We start from the raw sequence: 23,226 nt of genomic DNA on the forward strand, positions 1-23,226 counted from the left end.
TTTTTTATTCAAAGGATTTATTCCCCTTGTTAAAATTTAGCACCAACATTTGTGAATAACATTTCAACTTGAGAAAGCGGATTTAAAAAAAAAATTGTGAATGACAGAGTGATAGTATAATATAAACGGAGTTACTAGCTAACAACGCATGGAATATGAACACCAATGTACTAACTCAGTAGATAGTGACTGCATGTAGAAAAGTAAAAAGTTTTCTGGCGGAAAAAAGAGAGATTAACAGAAACCAAAATATTAAGATACGGAACCTAAGAAGTAGATTCACAGGGATTTGTTATGTCCTATACACTTCATTGCAGATTTAAAGTGTTTTATCAGTTTTATAAAGAAAAGCAAAATATCAGTATGCTAGAAACAAATAAAAATATACAGGTTGAATATCCTGCAAAATCCAAAATGTGAAATGCTCCCAAATCCTAAAGTTTTTGAGTACCAACATGATGATCAAAAGAAATGCTCCAGTGATTTCTAGTGAAATTTCCAGGGATGGAATGCTCAACTGGTAAATATATAATACAAATATCCTGAAATCTCAAACACTTCTGGTCCCAAGCATTCTGAATAAGGGATTGTATAGACAATCTCTTTGAGAATTTTTTTTTATTACTGAATGAGTTATAATAAAACTCGCAGGTCTATTAATAAACCATTTCACATTCCCTAATCAGTTTTTATTAATTCACTAACCAATACTGTATGTATGTATTTCCAGTAAAGAAACCCTTCTAAAATCTATTTCCATTTATCTTATTTGGGTCATTTCCTAAAATATGCTCCAGTATCAACATTTTGCTTAAATTTAAAAATAGAAATTGTACGTAATTTCCTGAACTAAATTTCCTTTATAAATCACTTAAATTCCCATTTTTACACATACAAATATCAAAAACTAAATAATATTATGAAAGACAGTTAACTAGTTTTGTACTTTGGGAGGAGTTTTTTGAGAATACTTAAGCAATATTAATCACTTAAGAATTTAAGTCAAAGCTAGGTATAACCTAGTAACACAGAGCATTCAATAACATTCTTCAAAATGTAAACTTCAACAATACCTTCGTTCTTTGGATCACAAATTTTCTTCAACTCCCTCTACCCAGTAAAACACTTGAAAATATGGCATTCTGATGAATACATTAATTTAAATAAAAGTAGCTGCCTTGTCTCAATGTTTCTTCATAAAATGTTTTACACTTACATATTCACACACAAAGAAACATTACTTCAAGCAATTCATATCGCATATTTGAATAATATCAGGCATTTTATTGTATTTTACCTGTCCCAAGGAGCAGAGGTCTCAAAAGATTCTCCTAATACATAGTATTCCAAAGCCAAGTCCTATTAAGACACAAACAGAAAAATCAAGAAACTACAACAGATGCAGAAGAATCAATAACACTGTTAGTCTTTCATATTCATTGTTAGTATCACATGCTTCTAATTTAACATCATCTGCTCTTTACTCTCCACCTCATAAGAGTACTGAAAAGTTGTCCCTGGAGTGAGATGCAGCCTCGATAACTAAAGGAACCTTGGCTGTCCTATTCTCCTCTGTATCCTTGGCACCAGGCAGAGTGCCTGACTCAGGGTAAGAACTCAAATTTATTTCTTTAGTGAATGGAGTTTCTATCCAGGAACAGTCTATGTACATGCAGAGAATACTGACAGAATAGAATTTTAGTGGCATAAATAGTAAATTAACCAATAACGAAAATTAGTCAAGATCAAAGGAGCAGGAAGATCAAGAAGTGGGGGACGGCGGGGAAGGTATTTAGAAGGAGGAGATTTTTTTTCTTAAAATCAACTTCTCTTTAAAAACAAATTTAGAAAATATAGTAATATAGTGCATCTATCTGAAGTGACAGAATACATCAAACATCTGGAGGCACTTCTACTAGGAAAATATTCTATATTAAAAACAAATTTAGAAAATATAGTAATATAGTGCATCTATCTGAAGTGACAAAATAGATCAAACATCTGGAGGCACTTCTACTAGGAAAATATAGTATAGAGGATGTAATATTCATATTACAAGTAACTTATAATACTTAAATTTCTTTACCCAGAGCAAAATTGATTTATCATCAAAGTTGGAAAGAAAGCTTCATAAGCCACCAGAGAAGTCTAGAGATTTGAAAGAAAGTTTTATAAGGCAGAAAACTCAACATATGTTAAGTTTTCACTTCAAGTAAAATGAGTCATTTCAACCAACCTGTGGTTGTGGGAAAAAAAAAATCCCCAAATTACTGATCTGATCTAAAACATGTTTTCCTCTAATGCACTCATTTATTCAGTAAAAATATATTTGGAGACAATGGTATTAACCATTATAAAACTTACAAAAACATAAAACATGTAACCCCGGGGTGGGGGGGGGTACAATCTCTAACTTGCTTTTGACTCAGTTTTAACATTAACTAGAACCTTAAAAATTAAGATAGATACTCCAAATTGTGCCTATGCTGTACTTGATAGTTATATTTCATTTTCTAGAATTCTGAATTCAGTATTATGGGGAAAAGGCCAATATCCTCAGAGAAAATGCCTAACAAACAACATTTTATGTATATTCAAAATGCTTATTTTGGGAAGAAACTATGATACTGACAGCCTATAAAGGTAGATATTATTTACAATATCTACAATCATCTATTACCTTTCATGATCAGTACATCTTTTTTTTTTTTCCTTTGTTTGTTTTCTTTTTTTTTGAGATGGAGTTTCGCTCACTGCCCAGGCTGGAGTGCAGTGGCGCGATCTTGGCTCACTGCAACCTCCGTCTCCTGGGTTCAAGTGATTCTCCTGCCTCAGCCTCCCGAGTAGCTGGGATTACAGGCATGCATCACCACACCTGGCTAATTTTGTATTTTCATTAGAGATGGGGTTTCTCCATGTTGGTCAGGCTGATCTCGAACTCCTGACCTCAGGTGATCCGCCCTCCTTGGCCTCCAAAGTGCTGGGATTACAGGCGTGAGCCACCATGCCCGGCCCAATCAGTACATCTCTTAATCAAAATTTCTAAAATGCTGAACAGGCAATAAATATACTTTTACTTATCATCATCACTGTGGGGGCAGGGGACAAAAGAGGAGGACTATATGCTTCAAATTCACTGCAATTTAAAATTCAGATTTTAGCTAGGATTAAATTTTTGCTAAAATGAGAACATAATAATTCAGCTTTTTTTAGAGAAGTAAATACATGTTGTATATAAGCTTACAACAATTGTTGTGTATACAGTTCAAAATTTCCAAGAGAAAAATTAGTAAATTTAGTATTTGGAGGTGATGGATATCCCAATCCTGATTCAATCTTTACGTATCATATGAAGCTATCAAAATATCATACGTACCCTGAAAGTATGTACATCTATTATGTATAAATTTCCAAAAACCTTTATGATTAAAAAAAGAAAGTTGAGTATTTGTGGAAACCAAATTCTCAATAGGATATCTGAAAAAACGACTTTTTAGAATAAGATCATTCAAATTAAGTAAACAGGAAAAATTAAAAAAAAAAAAAGTAACCCCAGCAACAGCAGAAAGCAATTAAGAAATCTGAATTTGTTACAACCAAAGTAGAAAAAAAAAACTAAACTGAAAAAATAAAATTTCAAAAGAACAATTTCATATCAGTAAATACAGCAGATTGAGATAAGACAATTTCAGTATATCATAAGTAGGACATCTAGAATTAGAAACATTTGAGTGCTCAAGCACACATAATTATTTCTTTAATTCTATAATCATCATCAGTGAACAAATAACTACATCAAGTTAAATATCAAAATTTTAAAACAGTTAAAAGATTTACACATCATTAAAACAGATTATTAAGTGAAGAATGTTCCTAAGTAAAACAGCTTGATTTTAACCAAATAATGTTATGAACGGTATGCTCAACTTTTAAACAGAGAAAGGCTCCATTCTTTTAAAGAGCAGAAAGACATTAAATCATCTTTAACTTCTTCAAGAGCATATGGAGAAGGTTTAAATGGGCTTCTGAAGATTTGTAGCTAAAACAAGGTTCATGTAAAATGATATGCTAAATTACAGTAGCTTAAAATTTTTAAAAATAGGGAAGACAATTGCATTCACTCAAAGTAAGAAAAAGTATTGTTTGCAACATAAATTAAGTGGCAAGGGAAATATGATATAACTTACTCGAATGTATGCAATGACATAGGTCAGCAAATAACCTCTCTGTCCATTATCTTCTCCAGCTGCCAACCCACTGTAATTAAAGAATAAGCTGTTAATTTCAAATCAACTATTAAAAATATATAAAACTAACCAAACGGATATGATACCTCAAGACAACTGCTTAACAGATTAACATATATTACACTGCATTTCATTTTTATCTTAATCTTATTTATCATAAATGTATCAAAAAGCTGCCAAGAGAATAAGTTTGAATAACAAAAATCTGAAAACACTTTTAATATTTGTTTCATCTTAATTTCAAACTTTTATTCACCAAATAAAATTGACTCATAAACTCAACTACGTCTACCCATATTCACAAAAGAGCACAAAAAGAATTAACTATGAGAAACAAACAAGCTGAAATAATCTTCACACAAGTAATCTTATGTTATTTATCATATTCTTACTCATATATTCATATGTTATTATTGTCTTACTCATATTTGAAGAAATGTGACGACTGACTAGGAACTCCTCAATACGGAGAAGCTTCCAGAATACATGAACACATAGTATTTGGAATGTTAGATGTGGTGTTTATTTTATGAAATTTATGATTTAAATGAGAGACAAAACATATTTACATAGAAATATTTTATAAAGTAATGTATAAACAAATACAAGACCAACACAGGTAAGTTATTACTATGAACATATAAACTATCTCTTTCAATTTGAAAATTTCATCCATAGAAATTGTATGTGATGATCTAGTTAGAATTAATCCCATATGACATATAATTTAGTCCAAGTACTCTTGTTTGTAAAAGTTATTCTTATTTTAAAAGACAATGAATGAATACTGTTTTTCTACTACTGTTAGTAAATAGTTTTTAATTATGCTTTTTCCATTATCATACAGAAATTAAAATTTTAACTTTGGTCAACTAAAGGAAAAATTGTTTATCTTATGGCCTCAATTAACACCTCATAATTAAATATTTTCTTCTTCTGAAGTTGTGTTGAATTTGGTAGTAAGTAAATACTACAATGTAGATGTACTCTTGTTCTGTACAAATACTGTAAGATAATTTCAGGCTAAGTGGGCTAAATCAAAATTTCCTGACTTGCCATTATAGGTAGATGGTGTTATCCAAAAGAAGTGGCAAAGATTTGATATAAGCAGCTCTAGTCTAGAACTACTTGAGAATGGGGTATAACAAAAAAAATGAAGGGGACTGTTTGTATTAGAATGTTAATGAGCAAAGAAGATAAAACTTCGGTCAAGCAGCTGAAAGTGAGAAGAAGAGAAAGAACGCAATTCTGAGTTGGATGTGAGGTTGGAGGTAGAAAGCCAAATAAAGTTTCAAAACAAAAGGAAAACAAGTCAGAAAACTGCTGTGGCAAGTGCTTAAAGGAAAATAGCTTAGGCCATAGCTCAAGTAGATGATATAAAATAGAGTCAGACTCTGAGTCCAAGACAGAAAAACCACCACAGGTCTAGGAACAGAAACAGTTCATCCATCCTGAACCTAGTGGTGGAAGGAAAGGAAAAGAGAAAGAGGAGTAGGAAAGGGTGTAAGACACCTGTGTTGGGAATATTTGAAACAAGAGAATGCCAAGTATGTACCTGATGAGAAGTAACAGGTATAAACATTTAGTAGGCTTGCCTCTGTTATGTCAAGATGAGACAAAAAGTCCTACTTTTCAGTCCCAAGTCATCTTTCTTTAGACCCTCTTTTAATATTTCTAATTTCTGGCAGCAGGCAGGAAACAGATCTGTTCACATTAGGATCCAGGGAGATAAACCACAGAGAAACATGCATTTTCTCACTTAAAGCAGGAAGAAAGTGGATGTCCTTTCTAAATTCATAAGCTCAAAGAAGCACAGTCAGTCTGGGCTTTACAAGGAAATCACAGACTTATGATTGAACTTTTTGAAACTTTTCTCTTTTTAGCTTTCAGAATTGTCAATATTCTAGCCAGAATTACCTTAAAATACAATATATAAGAATAGTAGGGCTTAAAAATTAAATGCTTCTAAATTGTGACTTTTGTAATCACTCCAAAATGACTGCATGTAGATTCAAACTGCTTTATATTAAAAGTAGCAACATCCATCCCCTACTTCCTGCTGTCTCCACAAATTTCAAACATCAATTCAAGGTTTTTAAACAAATTTAAAGCTGTCTCATGAGGAAGGACTGGAAAGACTAATGAAAGAGGAATGAGAGACAATCTTTTTATATAAAAGGGCCATCTGGTGAACCTAATCACTCTCATGTTGAATTACATTAAACAACTTAAGCATGCTTTAAAAATAACGATAACATATTACCTTAAGTTCTATGGAAAATGTCAAAACACCTGTCATGAGTGCTGACAGGTAATGTTTATTCTGCTCCGCTCTTGGAGAAGTTAAAATACATTACTAGCAAACATGGATAAACAATCAAAGTATGATTATTCATTACGTGGCTACTATGTTCTGTTGGGTCATATGTGTTCAAAGGTATTACTGTGTTGGAGTGGGAGTGAAAGGCAAGCAAAGAGAAAAAATGGCTAAGACAACACATAAAAATGCTCTAAATTGTTGGGAGTACTTCATAAAAATCAATGTAAAGTTAATGAGGCAGCAGAGAGTTTCATAAACAAAAAAATAAGGTATAGATGAATAATGCCCCAATTCAAAATAAAATATATGAGCTAAACAAGCACATGAAAACTGTAGCAGAAAGAAACTTGGTGGTGCTTTCCCTTGTCTTGTTACGCAGGAGAGATGATTGAGGATTGAGGGTGGGAAGAGTAGCATTTTACCTAAGTAAAATATCCTTGAATATTCAGTGATTACAACAAAAAATTAGTCCCTACAGAAAACCGGTGGGATACTAGAACTTCTGAGAGAAAACCAAAAGAGGGTATTTCCAAGTATTAAAAACTTAAAATAGGCCCAGCGCAGTGGCTCATGCCTGTAATCCCAGCACTTTCGGAGGCCAGGGTGGGAAGATTACTTGAGCCCAGGAGTCTGAGGCCAACCTGGGCAACATGGCAAAACCCCATCTGTGAGCCATGATCAGGTCACTGCACTCCAACCTGAGCGACAGAGCAAGACACTGTCTCAAAAAAAAAAAAAAAAAAAAATTGAAATAGCTCTAAGGGAGCCAGGATGAAAGCACATTAAGAAATTAATTATAACTAAGAAGGAACAAATAACAGCAAAAAAAAAGAGAGAGACCTCAAACGGAGCCAGTCTTTAACTCTTTACCCTTGCTTTAAATTGAATCTCATTTACTATAACCTATTTTTAATGGACAAATTTGATACAAGTTTTGTTTGAGTAAGCAAAACTGCTGGAAGTACAGCAATAGTGCTTGGGCTTAAGTATCAGTATCTGAAGGCAGCTGGATGCCATATCTTAAAGAAGATTCACTTATATTTTTAATTGGTAAATGGATAGTGACATACGAGAAAACAAAACTGGCATTACTGACATTCATGTCAGTTGGTGGCTCAAATTAAAACTGACAAAATGAATGCCTGTAATCCCAATACTTTGGGAGGCCGAGACGGGTGGACCACAAGGTCAGGAGTTCAAGACCAGCCTGACCAATATGGTGAAACCCCGTCTCTACTGAAAATACAAAAGTTAGCCAGGCATGGTGGCATGACCCTGTAATCCCAGCTACTCAAGAGGCTGAGGCAGGAGAATCACTTGAACCCGGGAGGTGGAGAGGTTGCAGCAAGCTGAGATCACACCACTGCACTCCAGCCAGGGTGACAGAGCAAGACTCTGTCTCAAAAAACACAAAAACAAACAAACAAACAAAAAACCTGACAAAATGTTTTGACAAATACCTAAAGGTGAAAATACAGTTTTACAGGTGGCACAGTAATTAGGCACAAACAAAGTAGAATAAAAGATAGCAGGAAAATATAGCATTCACTTACATTCATTCATTCAACAATTACTACATCAAGTATTTAGTAATAACTAGACATCAACAGTGATGCACAAGAAAAGACAGGTCATGCCCTATAAAAATTATGAGGCACAACAAACAAGCATTATGTCATCATCCTACCCCATTCTAAAAGGAAATGTGACACATTACTAACTAGTGATGACTTACTAGTCATACTTAATTGACACTATAAAGATAGATCCTAAAAACTGAAATTCCTCTGTGTGTGGGTTCGTGTACAGATGTGGAGGTGTGTGTGAGTGGGGAGAGGACTGAGGTGAAACTAAGCAAATTTAATCCTATATACAGTTATTCAAATGATAAAGCAAAATGCACCCTTCCATTTTCCTACAAGTTCTTCTGAGAAATTATGAAATCCAAGTAAATATTTAAATATACAATGAATAATTTTTTAAAGTTTCAGTCTCTAATATTTAAGGCTAGAGTAGGTTTTAAATCTCCTTGTTTCTTACTAATATCATATGTTTTAAGAAAACAATCTTTTAACCAAATTACATACATACTCCCTATAACTTAGAAACTAAAAAATGGGTACATACATAGGGATAAATTCCTTCTGGGAAGGAAAACATGTACATTTCAAAAATTCCAACAAAAATAAGATGACCTGAAATTCAAGTCTTCTGGTCATTACTTGGATTTTTGTAACATAATTATTTTTAAGTGATTTAGTTAAAATATCAGCAATTCCCAAAACAGTTATTGAGAAAAGATGAAAGATGAATAAACTTTCTCTTTTACTGAAAAAATTAAAATTCCATTTGCCAATTTCAGAAAAGGGTAAAAATAAAAGTGAGACATTTTCAATACTTAAAAATAGTACAAAAGTAAACTAAAATTTAAGTCTAAGATTAGACTCTTTTCCCCTTTAAGAATACTGCACGTTAACACTAAATTCAGACAACCCTAGAAATAAAGGGCTTATATATGAAAAAAATACATAAAAGTGGGGCATTCTAAAACACATGGCTCCAAATTAAGTGTTCATTTGTTTTCTTAAAAAACAACAAAAAAGAAATGAAAATAAATATTTACAAAGAACTCATATTAAGCATAATGGATACAATATATTTTAATCCCTGAAATAAAAAAAGGAAAGAATAGTGTCTAGAAACTGTTAGTTTATGTACTTTAAAAGGAAAGGAAAAAATGTAGTCCTGATAAATGGCATTTTCACTATAGTTCTCATCGATCAATCTTACAATCCATCAAGAAGACAGAAACCATGCTACCATTATTCAGTTGGTTATAGATGTGAAATGTTTTCTGTTTCTTTATACCAACATAAAACAGTAAGTGACAGGGGGTGGAGTATAGATAATTTATCAAATACCTTCGATTAAACACAATTTTCTTTTAAAAACACACTAGTAGCATTCTTTATACATACACTCCACAGAGTAAGAGGACAATGAATTTTCTATTTTACTCTAGAAGAACAAATATCATGAAACTGACATTAATGTAAAAATCTAGGGAAAATACAATGTTTAAATAATAATATATATATAATTAGACAAGAGCAACATATCAATCTAACTTCCTAAAAATTTTGGAAGTAAACCAAAACAATATTTTAAATTTACTATCATAAATTACCACAAATTTAATACCAAACTGAAATTAATAACTGCTTTGAGACATGCAGTCTCCTTGGAGACATTAATGCCTAGTACTTTAATAATTGCTGGGTGATATTAGAATCTTAGCTTTTAACTTTCTCTTGGCATTATGAACTTGAAGCCATACCCAAATTTTGCAGCAATATCATACACTTGTTTTTCATGTTGAAGAACCTTCTCACGGTCCCCCTCAAAAAGCAATGTGGCTACACTTAGCTGATTTGGGTCAAATCCTTTAAACTACAAAAAAAAAAAAAAAAATTATTATTATTACAGATAAGTCTTATCCTACAAAATAATAAATCAAAATACACTTTGCTTGTTTCCTTCTGATATGGGCTCAAATACATGGATTTCTTAAAAACTGAGCTTTGGAACTTTACATGTCAATCACTAAGAATGTTTAATAAATCTATTCAGGTCATTACAATGTAGTAAAACTATTCAGCACAGAAAAAACACTTTATTTCAAAGTATGCCACAGTGTTAATCAAAGTGACATATTGCTTATGTAAATACAACAAATAACTTGTTGAAATAATAACTATGATAAAGAATCAAATAAAAAACTGCAGAATGATAGAATAAAGTAGCTGGATATATTGGGCGGGAAGCAAAAATCAACAACATCCCTACATACTAACAATAACTTCTTATTAAATAAAGTTTTCAAAGGCAATCTTACGCATAAAACTAAAATAGTATCTAACAATCTTAAAAAGAAATATATTAGGAAACATATCTAAAACATATCCAAAAAAAGGTGAGTAAGACATATGCTCCTAAATGCATAAACTAAGTATTATAAATCACTCAATATTTCTCCAAATTAATGTACTAGTTTCTTCCAATTCTAATAAAAAAACCACAATGAACTTCCTAAAATGATGAAAAGTTTCTAAAATTTTTCTAGAATAATAAAAAGGTGATGGTGATAACAAGGAAAATTCTGAATAGCAAGAGGGAAAAATAGACCTACAACAATGAAATCTATTTAATTTTTTAAGAACAAAAAGCTCATTAAAAGAGACTGAGATGCACTAAAATGGTGTCTATTTCTTAGATAAGCATATAAGATATGAGGCATAGCAAATCAATGTATGAGAAGCACAGATTAATTAATGGTGCTGCCACAACTGGTTAACAATTGGAGGAGCAGAAGGGGAAGATTAATTTAGATCTTTTTCACATAATAAAATGGAAATAAATACAAATAGTAATAAAGACAATTTTTTAAAAAAATTCTCATTTATTATAAGAGAGAGTGAAGAAAATGGCCCTGATCATATTTCTGGAGGAAGGAAAGCTTTTCTAAGCTTAGACTATATTAAATAATCACAGGAAAAGAGATAAAAATTTGAACACCGAAAAATAAAAATTTTACACCAAAAAATAAAAATCCTGATTAAAAAAGGAGATGCCTGCCTGGAAAAAAAGAAATTATTTACAACATTTATGACAAAGGGCATCTAATAATTCCAATCTCAAAAGGATACATCAAAACACCAAGAAAAAAACATGAAGCTGTTCCCCCACCACCACCTGGCAAAAATAAACATATCCAACGAATTCACACAAAAATTAGATCTAGAAAATAAAAGAAAGCGTTAAAGTTCAGTCCCATTGGAGCTTCAAAAAACATGAACTAGAAGAAAGAACTGTTTCCCCCCCGGGTAAATTTAAAATGTAACAAAAAGAATCCCACATGGAATAACAAGGATGCAAGGAAAAGAAGGTGCTAACTAACACTCTAGGAAAAAAATTCAATAATCATAGGTTAAAAAAAATCCACACTCTTATTTCACTTTATAGATATCTTCCATAAAGGAAAAAACTCAAACTATAGAAAATGTTATGAAAACAGAACTGTTCAAATGCAGTGTTATTTTTAGAAGCTTCAAAACTGGAAAAGAATTAAAATTTTCTGAAACTGACTGCCTGATTGATTTACTTAATATTTACTCCAACATGAAAAATTATACTTCTGAAATGTACATAGCAACACGGAAAAACATCCTTATAACAGGTGCATGTGGGAAGAAAGCAGAAAACAGATATCTTAAGCATTTAAAATTTTAGCATTTTATAAAAATTCTTACCTTTGTAATATAAAACTTTTTTAATCCATCCAAAAATGATGTAAAAATAGAGGAAACCTGAGGTTTAAGAGCATGACCTAAGAAGAGAAAAAAGTTTATATAAATAGGTTATTCTGTTTTTCAGAAGATCAAGAAGCTACTCCAAGTTAGTATCCTAAAAGAAAGTAAAAGTTTTCATGACTTTAATTTTTAAAATCTTCCCATTTACATAAATATTTATATTAAGATATATAGTTATATTGTTTGATACTTTTATCTTCTTTCAAATGTCACAACTTTTTATTTACAAATCACATTATAAATTTGATTTTTCAAGTCAAATTACTATATGTAATTAATACTACACATAGTTTAGGTATCTTTCAATGGTATGGTTTACACATAATAAAATTACTTCATTAATTTTTATTTCATTAAGAACACCCATGGTGGCTGGTTTTACTTTTATTTTTTTTAATTATATAGAAACTATTCAGAACTATAACCAAATATGGAGTTAATGACAAGTTTAAGGTTGTTTTTTAATTAATTCTTAATTCAGTCAGAATTCTTGGCATAAAACTAGCAATTGCTTCCTTAATCACACCCGGAGAGTTAAAATTGCCAAAATAACATAAATGGAGTCTCAAAATCTGCTAAATTAACATCTTTGCCTGCAGATTAAGCTTAATTGAGTGAAAACCTTTGACTGTTTTCTCACTGTTTTCAGAAAGAAATGACGACTCGACTCCTATGACTGTTACATTTAAGAGTCATGCATCTGGCTTCAGTGTTAGCAGCCCAATTCAGAAAAAGGTGTCATACCATTTATATAGAATTTTTATAAAGAATTTCAGTCTTAAGTAAATCAAAATTATCTCCAAATAAAAAGTTTATTTTTTTAAAAAAAAGCCTTTAAGGTTTGGGGATTTTGTTTTTAACATGTAGGCCCTTCCTTTTGTTTAGTTTAGAAACAGCAAACTAGCTGTTTATAAAACTATCACTGGTAGTTTTTTTCTATCCATTTTTTATAAGAATCTCAATCTGTAATACTACTTATTACTACATTTTTGCTGATTATAATAGGAAACTGTGTTACAAAAAAGACCAAGTAATAGAAGTCTTAACCAGAGGCTAAGAGTTAGATATCTATGCTATACCTGGGGCATTAAAACAAAGCAACAAACAAACAAACAAACTGAACTGCAGGTTAGATAGAGATCACCCTAGCAATCTTTTTGAGCTCCTTGATCACAAGTAAGAGATATGTTTGGGGATTTTCTTCTTTTATTTTAAACTATCAGAGATGCTTCTTAGTATAACTAGCATTTTAAGAGACAATTTCTAATATCTATAAAGATAGAAATAATGTATCATCAAAACATTCATTTCTGGTCCCAAATGGAACTCATCCTATATTAACAATTAGAAATAAGTATATAAACATTTTTATATTGAATGTGCGTGTTGTGTTCTTGGCAGAAGTTGAAATTATCTATTCTTTATACAAAAGCCTTTATACAAAAGATTCACTTATCTTTATACAATGCATGAGGACTCCATATGATACTACTCTGATATGAAATAATCCTTAAGGGTAAATGTTCACCTTAACTCATTGAGATTTATATGCACAATTTCCATTAACGCTAGTAGAATTACTCACATACATCTCTGATACTAAGGTGACATGATAGCTTTGAAGAACAAATTATTGTAAAAGTGATACTGACTTTTAAGTGGGTATTAAGTGGATATTAAGCATTAGTATCAACTAGAAAATAATATCTTTTACTTTTTCTTAAATATGTTGCCTATCAATATAATTACATTTTAAATATATTCTAGCTATTGTGGGTTTTTTCTTCTTTTTTTTTTTTTTTTTTTTTTTTTTGGAACGGAGTCTCACTCTGTCGCCCAGGCTGGAGAGTAGTGGTGTGATCTCGGCTCACAGCAACCTCTGCCTCCCCAGTTGAAGCAATTCTCCTGCCTCAGCCTCCCGAGTAGCTGGGACTACAGGTGCCTGCCACCATGTCCAGCTAATTTTTGTATTTTTTTTTTTTAGTAGAGACAGGCTTTCACCATGTTGGCCAGGTTAGTCTCAAACTCCTGACCTTGGGTGATCCGCCTGCCTTGGCCTCCCAAAGTGCTGGGATTACAGGTGTGAGCCACCATGCCCAGTCGCTATTGTGGTTTTTTAAAATATTAAACTAATTTCCAAATTTACTAGCTGGACAGTTTGATTAGTGAACTTTCTGTTATTTCAATGTTAATCAAGTCATTTAAACGGATTTATTAATTATCTATATTTTAAAGCAGTGGTTACAGACAGTGCAAAAACTCTTGGGCTTTGTAGTCAGACAAATCTGGGTTCATCCCCAGCTCCACCACATATGACTTGTGGACTATGGTCAGAGTAATGAGCCTTTGAGTCATTTGTAAAGTGGAGATACCACTCTGATGAACAGTCATGAAGAGAATTTTATAAAGTGTGCTATTGACAATGTGATCAGCACTATGCTATCTAGGATTTGTTCACCCCCTTGCCAGTTTGATGACTAATTGAATCACGTAAAAATGCCTATTATGTGATAAGTGCAGGTGATAGAAAAATGACTAAGAAACATACCCTAAATTTGAGAAACTTTAGTTTACAGAGGACATCTTTGGATTATTTCATTATACTCAATGATATATATCATTTCAATATACTAAAATTAGATGTCAATATAATGTATTAAGAGTTGTACCTGAGGTAGATACCATATTAAAAATATTCACAACTAATAATATGGCGTGTGCTTTGTTAACAACCAATGTGGTATAAACACCAACCAATCAGCCATATGGTTAGTGCAAGGTCTGGACACCCTTTGCTGTGCTAAGCATTATTTCCTCTGTTGCTTGATCAAGAAGCCATGGGAGGATACATTAATGTAAAGGCTTCAATTAAGTAAAAGTAAAAAAGGTTATACAGACAGCCAAAAAGCATGATCAGATCTGTATTTCAAAAGGATCGCTTTGGTGGCTAAGTAAAGGGCAGAGGGAGGGGAGACACAGTGAAGACTAGAGAAGGTAGAACCTATAATACCACAGACGAGAGCAAGCTAGAGGGGAGCAAGTAAGTATGTTTTCAGGTATAGTAATGAGAACATGGAAGAGGGATGACAGGGAGACTTTCTTTAAACCTTCACTTTAAATTGTTATGGATTTCAATTATAAATAAGTATGGCCAAATCATAACTAATTTTACAAAGGTGCCTATGTCTAATATTGTTTACAACAACAGTAACATATAAATGAATAACACAGTCTTATTAATTAGATGCATGGCTCTCTTTAAGATCTCTAAATGCAGGCCAAAACACACAAGTGGTTTTTCACTTGATTTAAGTATTTCATTACTTATAGAACATATTTATCTTAAACTTTTGTCAGTAGTATAGTATTTTGAAAGTAATTTACTTAAAGGAATAAACAATTATGACTAACTTAGAAGAATGTAATTTTAAAACTCTTGGTATATTATGAACCTGACTTTAGTTAAGTTTCTATATAACTATAACCATGCTTCCCCAAATTAAAATCTCAGCTTACTTTTAGACATGACAAAAGCCTGCCTATCTTTGCCTTTAGTATTTATTACTGAGCGATCACTCCCATGATTTTAGGAATTGTTTTGAGGATATTTAAATTCTATAAACTTAAATCCCAAAGTAAACTTCACAATATAACTACAACCCATTATAATATCTTTTTCCCAAGACCACCACCCATTCTTCTATGTTATTTAATCTACCCAATCAGTCCAATCAGTCTAGGTGTTGTCTTCAACTCCTCCTCTTATTTAGCCTTCCACATCCAGTTAGCAAAGTGATTTTCTGAAAATCTGTCATCTGTTCTCTACCTCCATTGCTGCTGCCACGCTCAAAGTCCTCAAACTTTGCTTCTTGAACTGTTTCATCTCCTAGTGTCTCTCCTCCATGCATGTACCCTTCTAATCTAACCTGCACAGTGCTACCAGAATGAGCTAAGCCGTAAAGTTGATTGATTTTATTCTTCAAAGAAATCCCACTGCTGACAAGACAAAATCCAAGTCTATCCTGCAAAGCCCTAGTCTACCTATCCAACTTTATCTCATACAACAACCCTAACCCTACCCTCTATTTGAACCACATAGAACGATTTGAAGTCGTTAACACACATTATTGAATTTCACACCTTCACATTTTTGCTGCCAAGTGAAGAAGTCTGGTAGAGAAGAAGAGACATCTAGGCAAACTTGTATTCACCTTTGAAGATTTAGCTCAAGCATCTCTCTTATACAAGCCTTTTCTGACTCTTTAACCTCAAGCAAAATCAAGAAGAATCAATTCCTTCATTTGCAGCCCATGGTATCCAGTGCAGTCTTCTTTCACAGGACCTCCAACACTGCTGCCCTCACTCATTTATGTAATTGTCTATCTTCATTAGACTGACACCTTCCTGAAAGGCAAGACTGACCTTCTTTCTACCTCTGCACTCCATACTCTTTCTACTGATATTTCATAAATTTCTGTGGCTAAATGACATTTTAAAATTATCACTCCTTACTTACCAAACTGAAACTGCTTGTTGTCCATGAGGCGAATAGATGCCGGAGCACATCTCTGTTTTAAAAAGAAAAAAAAAAGGTGATACAAATTTAATACAGTAAAAAGCTAGACAGGTAGAATATGAATATTATCTTTCTATATTTAAGAGATCAAGAATTTAGTTCCTAAGGATTTACAGAGGAAAAAAAGTTAACTTTTCATATATTTTTATGAAGACAAATATCAATGACTTCTATAAAATATTTGGAGAGAAGAAATCTGCAGATACAGATAAATACAAACATAAGTTACCAGATTTTAAATTTATCAGCAGAAAAAGCTGCCTAATGTCTGGCAAAGACATATGACAATATCCTAAAAGAAATAACAGACCCCAAAGCGGATTATTTTAGAAGAAAGATGTTTCTAAAACTAAAATCCAGTGCCTCAAGTATTACGCCATCTTATAAACTATACTGTATCTTATCCACTGTAAAGGCAGAAGATGAAGACATTGTGACTTTTAGATGAGCACTATTTCAGTAAACCACACAGCCTCCAAAAATCACTTAAAACACACACACATGCACATGTGTGTGCATGCACACACACACAGCTTTAAAGTCATATTCCAAACAAAAATTACATTAAAACTATCTTATTTTCTATTTTGTAGTCTTATTAAATGTATAATAGTTTAAAAATGTTAAATGTAAAACCTGAGTAATTTCAAATCTTGGCATAAGGGTATCTTTGTAGTTGGGTTGATACTTCTAAAAATGTTACCAGTTTCCAAAAATACTAAAGGAAAAATCAGTTTTCTTCACATTTACAAATCTGAAATGTTTTTAATAAAATGGGCACATTGACTTCTAATAAAATACACAAAGCCTGATTAGACCAGATTTCTTTTCTTCATAAGTAGAATATACATATAACATACATATTTATATATTTTGGCTTAAGCACATAAGTAAAATATGAGAGAGTAATAGCCACTCTGTCATTCATAACAAAAACATTTTAAGTTCTTACCAACTTGTAAATTCCATCTCCTGCTATCAACCACATTCTACTCCACCTTTATCAATGGCAAATATTATTAATGAAAACAATTCATGCAAGTACACATATATCAGAAAATGGGAGTGGATGGGCGCAGTGGCTCACACTTGCAATCCCAGCACTTTGTGAGGCTAAGGTGGGCAAATCACTTTAGGACAGAAGTTCAAGACCAGCCTGGCCAACATGGCGAAATCTTGTCTCTACTAAAAATACAAAAGTTAACTGGGCATGACGGTATACACCTATAAGCCCAGCTAGTTGGGAGGTTGAAGCACAAGAATCACTTGAACCTGGGAAGCAGAGTTTGCAGGGAGCCAAGATTGCGAGACCTTGTCTCAAAAACAAAAACAAAAACACAAAAGAAAAAGGAGGGAAAGGAAAGTATACTACATTTAGTATAGTAAATTTCTATGGGTATTTAATCTTTAAAACAATTAAAATATGCAGGTCTTGATTAAATCTTGGTTTGCAAACACTATCCATAAAACATATCTTGGAGATAACTGGAATAATCTTATAGAATGAATATTAGATGACATTAACAAATTACTGCTGATTGGCCAGGCATGGTGGCTTACACCTGTAATCCCAACACTTTGGGAGGCCAAGGGAGGCAGACTGCCCGAGGTCAGGAGTTCAAGACCAGCCTGGCCAACATGGTGAAACTCCATCTCTACCAAAAAAAAAAAAAAAAAAAAAAAGAAAAAAAAAATTAGTCAGACGTGGTGGCACAAATCTGTAGTCCCAGCTACTCAGGAGGCTGAGGCAGGGGAATTGCTTGAACCCAGGAGGCAGAGGTTGCAGTGAACCACTGCACTCCAGCCTGCTGGGTGACAGAGCGAGACTCTGTCTCAAAAAAAAAAAAAAAACTACTGATTTTCTTAGACATGATAATGGTATTGTAGTTATAAAGAAGAACACTATTCTTCTGTCTTTAGGAGATGGTGCTGAAGCATTTACATTAAGTGTCGTAAAGTCTGCAACCCAGGCTGGGTGTGGTGGCTCACACCTATAATCCCAGCATTTTGGGAGGCTGAGGCGGTAGATCACCAGAGGTCAGGAGTTCGAGACCAGCCTGACCAACATGGTGAAACCCCATCTCTACTAAAAATATAGTATTAGCCGTGCGTGGTGGTGCATGACTGTAATCCCAGCTACTTGGGAGGCTGAGGCAGGAGAATCACTTGAACCTGGGAGGCAGAGGTTGCAGTGAGCCGAAATAGCGCCATTGCATTCCAGCCTGAGCAACAAGAGCGAAACTCTGTTTCCAAAAAAAAAAAAAAAAAAAAAAAAAAGTCTGTAACTTAATTTCAAATGGTCCAAAAAACATATACACATACACGTTAAACAGAGCAGAAAGTTAATTACTGTTGAATATATGAAGTGGATAGACAGGTAATCACTGTACCAGTCTTTCAAATTTTCTACATGCTTAAAATTTTCAAATTAAAAAGCTGGAAAAATGGCAAGAAAGCTCCAGAGCAACTGCTTTATCATATAGCAACTAATATTCAATTATATTACGTGTGATTTTAACTTCATAGTCGAGTCACATAAGCCAGCTATCTAGTATTCCTATTTGTATCAAGGAGACATAGTAGATGGTAACAAACACTATCAAAAAAGAACTAATAAGCTAGTTTTTTAAAATTTTTAGATATTAGTTTTTCAACATGAACTTTTTTGAAATTATCCAATTCAAACCAACAGTTTTAAAGTCTCATACTTCAATAGTACCAGACTTTTAAAAAGTCAGTTTTTCAGTTATTGTCATAACTAAATGCTTATATAGGTAAAGCACTCAAAAATAGCATCTAGGTTGGCTTATGATCTCCTGGCAATTGATATTTGTAAATCATTGTACATCATTCTAAATATACAAAGCTGAATATGTTTCTTATAATTCGAAATAATTAAAAGTTACCACTACAGTTAATTAAATGGAAGGTTCTATAATCAAAAGATGAAAATAATGTTACTATTCTCAAAAAAACAACATTCAATCTGAGTTACTATTTGTACAGTTAAGATTAGGTTATGTTTCCACTGCTTTAAAACTAATTTGGTAGGTTTAAAAAAACCTCAAAAGATTGCCTTTAAAAGTTAGAGACAGCACAAGTTCTGAGAATTTGAGCTCTAAATTCACTCCCATGTTATTCATTAATGCTGGGCTGAGAGTGTTCCACAGATTTTGTAAAGGAGGAAAAGAGGTCCTTGAGTTAAAGTGACCCCTGCTGGTAAGTGATCAAAACTAACCTGAGAGGGAATATTTTTACAAATTTTAATGATGGGTTAATGGTAAGCTCAGGGAATTCAAGAACACTCAAACAGAAATTGCTTACTAAAACTGAGTTAATGAAATAATTGATTTCTTTCCTGCTATGATAAATGTACCCTTACTAGAATCTCTCAAATCATCAAACTTGTAACTAAGTATATTTTATACTTAATAGTCTGAAACTACATGAAACCTGATATGGACTAATACAGAAATATCAATATAATTTTTTACTTGAATAATGAAATAAATAACCACAATGACCTCACAACATGGATACAAGACTGACTTCGTCAAATTGCTGGCAATTTCTTCCCTTTAGGGATGCTACAACCAGGAATTTACTTGATTGCATAATCTGAAAAGTAAAAACTAACTACTCTAATTAGTCTTACTTAGTACTCTCTGCACTAACTTAAAAAGCAACATATTTCTCAATCCTATCATTTTATTTAAAAATATTTCCTCTGCCAGGTGCAGTGGCTCACGCCTATAAATCCCAGCACTTTGGGAGGCCAAGGCAGGCGGATCACGAGGTCAGGATATCGAGACCATCCTGGCTAACATGGTGAAACCCCGTCTCTACTAAAAAATACAAAACATTAGCCAGGCGTGGTGGCAGGCACCTGTAGTCCCAGCGACTCGGGAGGCTGAGGCAGGTGAATGGCATGAACCCGGGAGGCGGAGCTTGCAGTGAGCCAAGATCATGCCACTGCACTCCAGCCTGGGCAACAGAGCGAGACTCCATCTAAAAAAAAAAAATTCCTCTAAGAAACACATCAAAATATTTCTGCAAAACTGGTTTTTCTAAAACTAAGTCATAGCTCTTACTTGTCACAGGAAAAATCAGAACTTGCAATTCAGATGAGACATATTTGAGAAGGTACCTCTTAAAAGACTAGTTACCAGCACAATAAATTCAATATTAGCATATATTTCACATGTCTGAGGGGTTTCTGCTAATGTAATGTCATAAGGATAAACTATAAAAGTATAAGCACTGAATGGCAGCTGTATAACTCTGCTCCATGGCTAAGGAATGAATTATACTTGATTGAAAACATTTGTTTCCTCAAAGGGTCAACCCAACATCCTGTGTAGACTCTGGAACAGCCCAAATTCTTGAGCCTAGAGACTACATTGGAAATAGTCTATCAATCTCATGTTGCATCAGAAGCAAATGCTTCAATACTAAACTCCACGTGCTATACAAAAATTTGGTCACGAAAAATTATCATAATATGCAATATCCTCAGTAATTACTAGAAGTCAGGAACCACATCTAACTACATACTATCCATTGCATTATGTTGGTTATCAAGCTAAGAGCATACTACCTCAAATAAAAGGCACACAACAAAATTGATTAATTTAAAAGTTCAAATCCCAGCACTTTGGAAGGCTGAGGAAGGTGGATCACAAGGTCAGGAGTTTGAGACCATCCTGGCTAACACGGTGAAACCCTGTCTCTACTAAAAATACAAAAACAAAATTAGCCAGGCATGGTGGCGGGCGCCTGTAGTCCCAGCTACTTGGGAGGCTGGGGCAGGAGAATGGTGTGAACCCGGGAGGCAAAGCTTGCAGTGAGCCGAGATCGCGCCACTGCACTCCAGCCTGGGCAACAGAGCGAGACTTCGTCTCAAAAAAAAAAAAAGTTCAAAAAAGGCTATGTAAAAAAAAGGTAATCTGTTAAATGTGAATTTCTGGATATAAAAACTTAAAATGTAGACAAATTCTTCTTCTAACTAATAAGTCAGAGTTGGTATCACAGATGAAATGATAGACTATTTAAGGCTACAGTTATTACTCATTGGTCATCTTAGAGATGATATACTGACTTACAGCTAGGAGTCCGTATGATAAACAATAAGAAGTTTTTATTTTGACAAGTCAATTGTTGCTTGGTTTTAAAGAAGAAAATAATACATAATAGGGAGTGAATATTGTCCTCCACTTATATTAAGGAAAAGACCAAAAAGCCAGTCTCCTAATTATAACTTCATAGTTTTTCAGTTTAGTAAAGGTATAATTTGTTCTGAGTAGCTTCTCGTAGAGAACATGTCTCATAACTGTCTTAATTTTGCTTGATCAAACAGTAAATGATCCAATTAACCAAACATTTGACTAGGGTTATTCTCTCTGCTTCAGAGAAAGAAAAGCATGACACAAAAACATGATTTAAAATAATTTCAGTTTCTCTATGTAATAAATACTCCCAAGAATTACTGTTGAATAAAAAGAAATTTTAAGTGTTTTATAAGGTAAGTGCTAACCCTGACTCCTTCCAATTTATTTGAACTCCTCCAAGATAAATTAATTTTAAAACAGAACAATTCATAAAATTTGTCTTCCCAAATTATAATCTAAAATCACTAAAACAAACAAACAAAAAACCCCAAACCTTTATCAGTTTAAAATTGTTTAAAATAAAAGTGATAGAAGGAAGGAAAAGTTACCCTCTGTCAAAAGGTAGTGGGAAGAAAAGCTGCCTTTTCATCTGTAATTCTGAAAACCTAGTTCGAAGAAACTAGGTTTTACTGAGAAGAGTTTTGAGAGGAACGAGTACTAATCAATACCAAATACAGTTTTTCCTCTCGTTAGAATAAATGTTTCTCTCAAAATACCATAGGGCACAACTACTAAGTTTTTATTGAAAACAAACAAAAAACCCCAAATTTCAGAAATTGCTTCTGAGCTTGTTTTAACACTCAGTTTTCCTTTTAATCTTGTAAAGACATTGTTATTTCCAAACTAACAATTTTATTTATCTCTTTTAGAGAATAATAAAACGTTATATCTAACACTGATATGCTGATTAAAAAACATTATTTCCCTCCTCTTGAGAGGTTACAGTAGGAAATGTATTTTCTGAGAAAGTCTTAAAAATCACTTACCCATCTACTGAATAAAGGAGATTATACTGGACTGCCACTTATGAGAAAGAATCACATTAATCTTCCACTAAATCCTCCTTTCTAGCTTTTCATGAGGCAGTGAAGTATTAAAAGAGGATACCTCCTCACATGGACAAAGATCGGATAAGAGACCTTAGTAGAATCCTTCTGCTGCCAGTATAAGGTTGCTTAATTTATTTCCTTCAGTAAGAATAGTAATAAAAATATACATATAGCCCACTTTGCTATTTGTGAACAATAGCAAAATGTATGTTCTTTCTCAAAAGATATTCATCCAAAATACAGTTTCCCATTTCAAAAGCAACTTGAATCTGAAAATATTGCAAAGATGGAAGTGCTATAAAATGACAGTGAAGAATTACAAGCAACCAACTCATTATTCAATCAAGAATTTGGCACAATCATAAACCATGTACCATCTACTTTAATGGATCTTAATTCCCCTGCTATCAACTGAAATTCCAAATCCCAAATTGAACAATGACTAGTGCCAAAACCTGATTTTTTTCAATTTTTCTGCCTGAAAACACTATTACAAA

General features: G+C 33.0%; 2 protein-coding genes across 3 annotated transcripts in view; one reads left to right on the forward strand and one right to left on the reverse strand.

Moving 5' to 3' along the window:
* NFE2L2 (NFE2 like bZIP transcription factor 2) overlaps positions 1 to 23,226 on the forward strand; it is a 598,880-nt gene that overhangs the window by 319,431 nt on the left and 256,223 nt on the right. The window lies entirely within an intron of this gene.
* AGPS (alkylglycerone phosphate synthase) overlaps positions 1 to 23,226 on the reverse strand; it is a 160,067-nt gene that overhangs the window by 36,264 nt on the left and 100,577 nt on the right. For both annotated transcript variants that reach the window (XM_050750550.1, XM_050750551.1), the window contains exons 12-16: positions 16,453 to 16,504; positions 11,877 to 11,953; positions 9,905 to 10,017; positions 4,188 to 4,257; positions 1,298 to 1,359 (exon numbers count right to left, since the gene is read on the reverse strand). In XM_050750550.1, coding sequence (XP_050606507.1) covers positions 1,298 to 1,359; positions 4,188 to 4,257; positions 9,905 to 10,017; positions 11,877 to 11,953; positions 16,453 to 16,504 — 374 coding nt within the window. The remainder of the gene's footprint in view (positions 1 to 1,297; positions 1,360 to 4,187; positions 4,258 to 9,904; positions 10,018 to 11,876; positions 11,954 to 16,452; positions 16,505 to 23,226) is intronic.

Source organism: Macaca thibetana, chromosome 12, assembly GCF_024542745.1.
Source record: "Macaca thibetana thibetana isolate TM-01 chromosome 12, ASM2454274v1, whole genome shotgun sequence".
Taxonomy (NCBI): Eukaryota; Metazoa; Chordata; class Mammalia; order Primates; family Cercopithecidae; genus Macaca; species Macaca thibetana.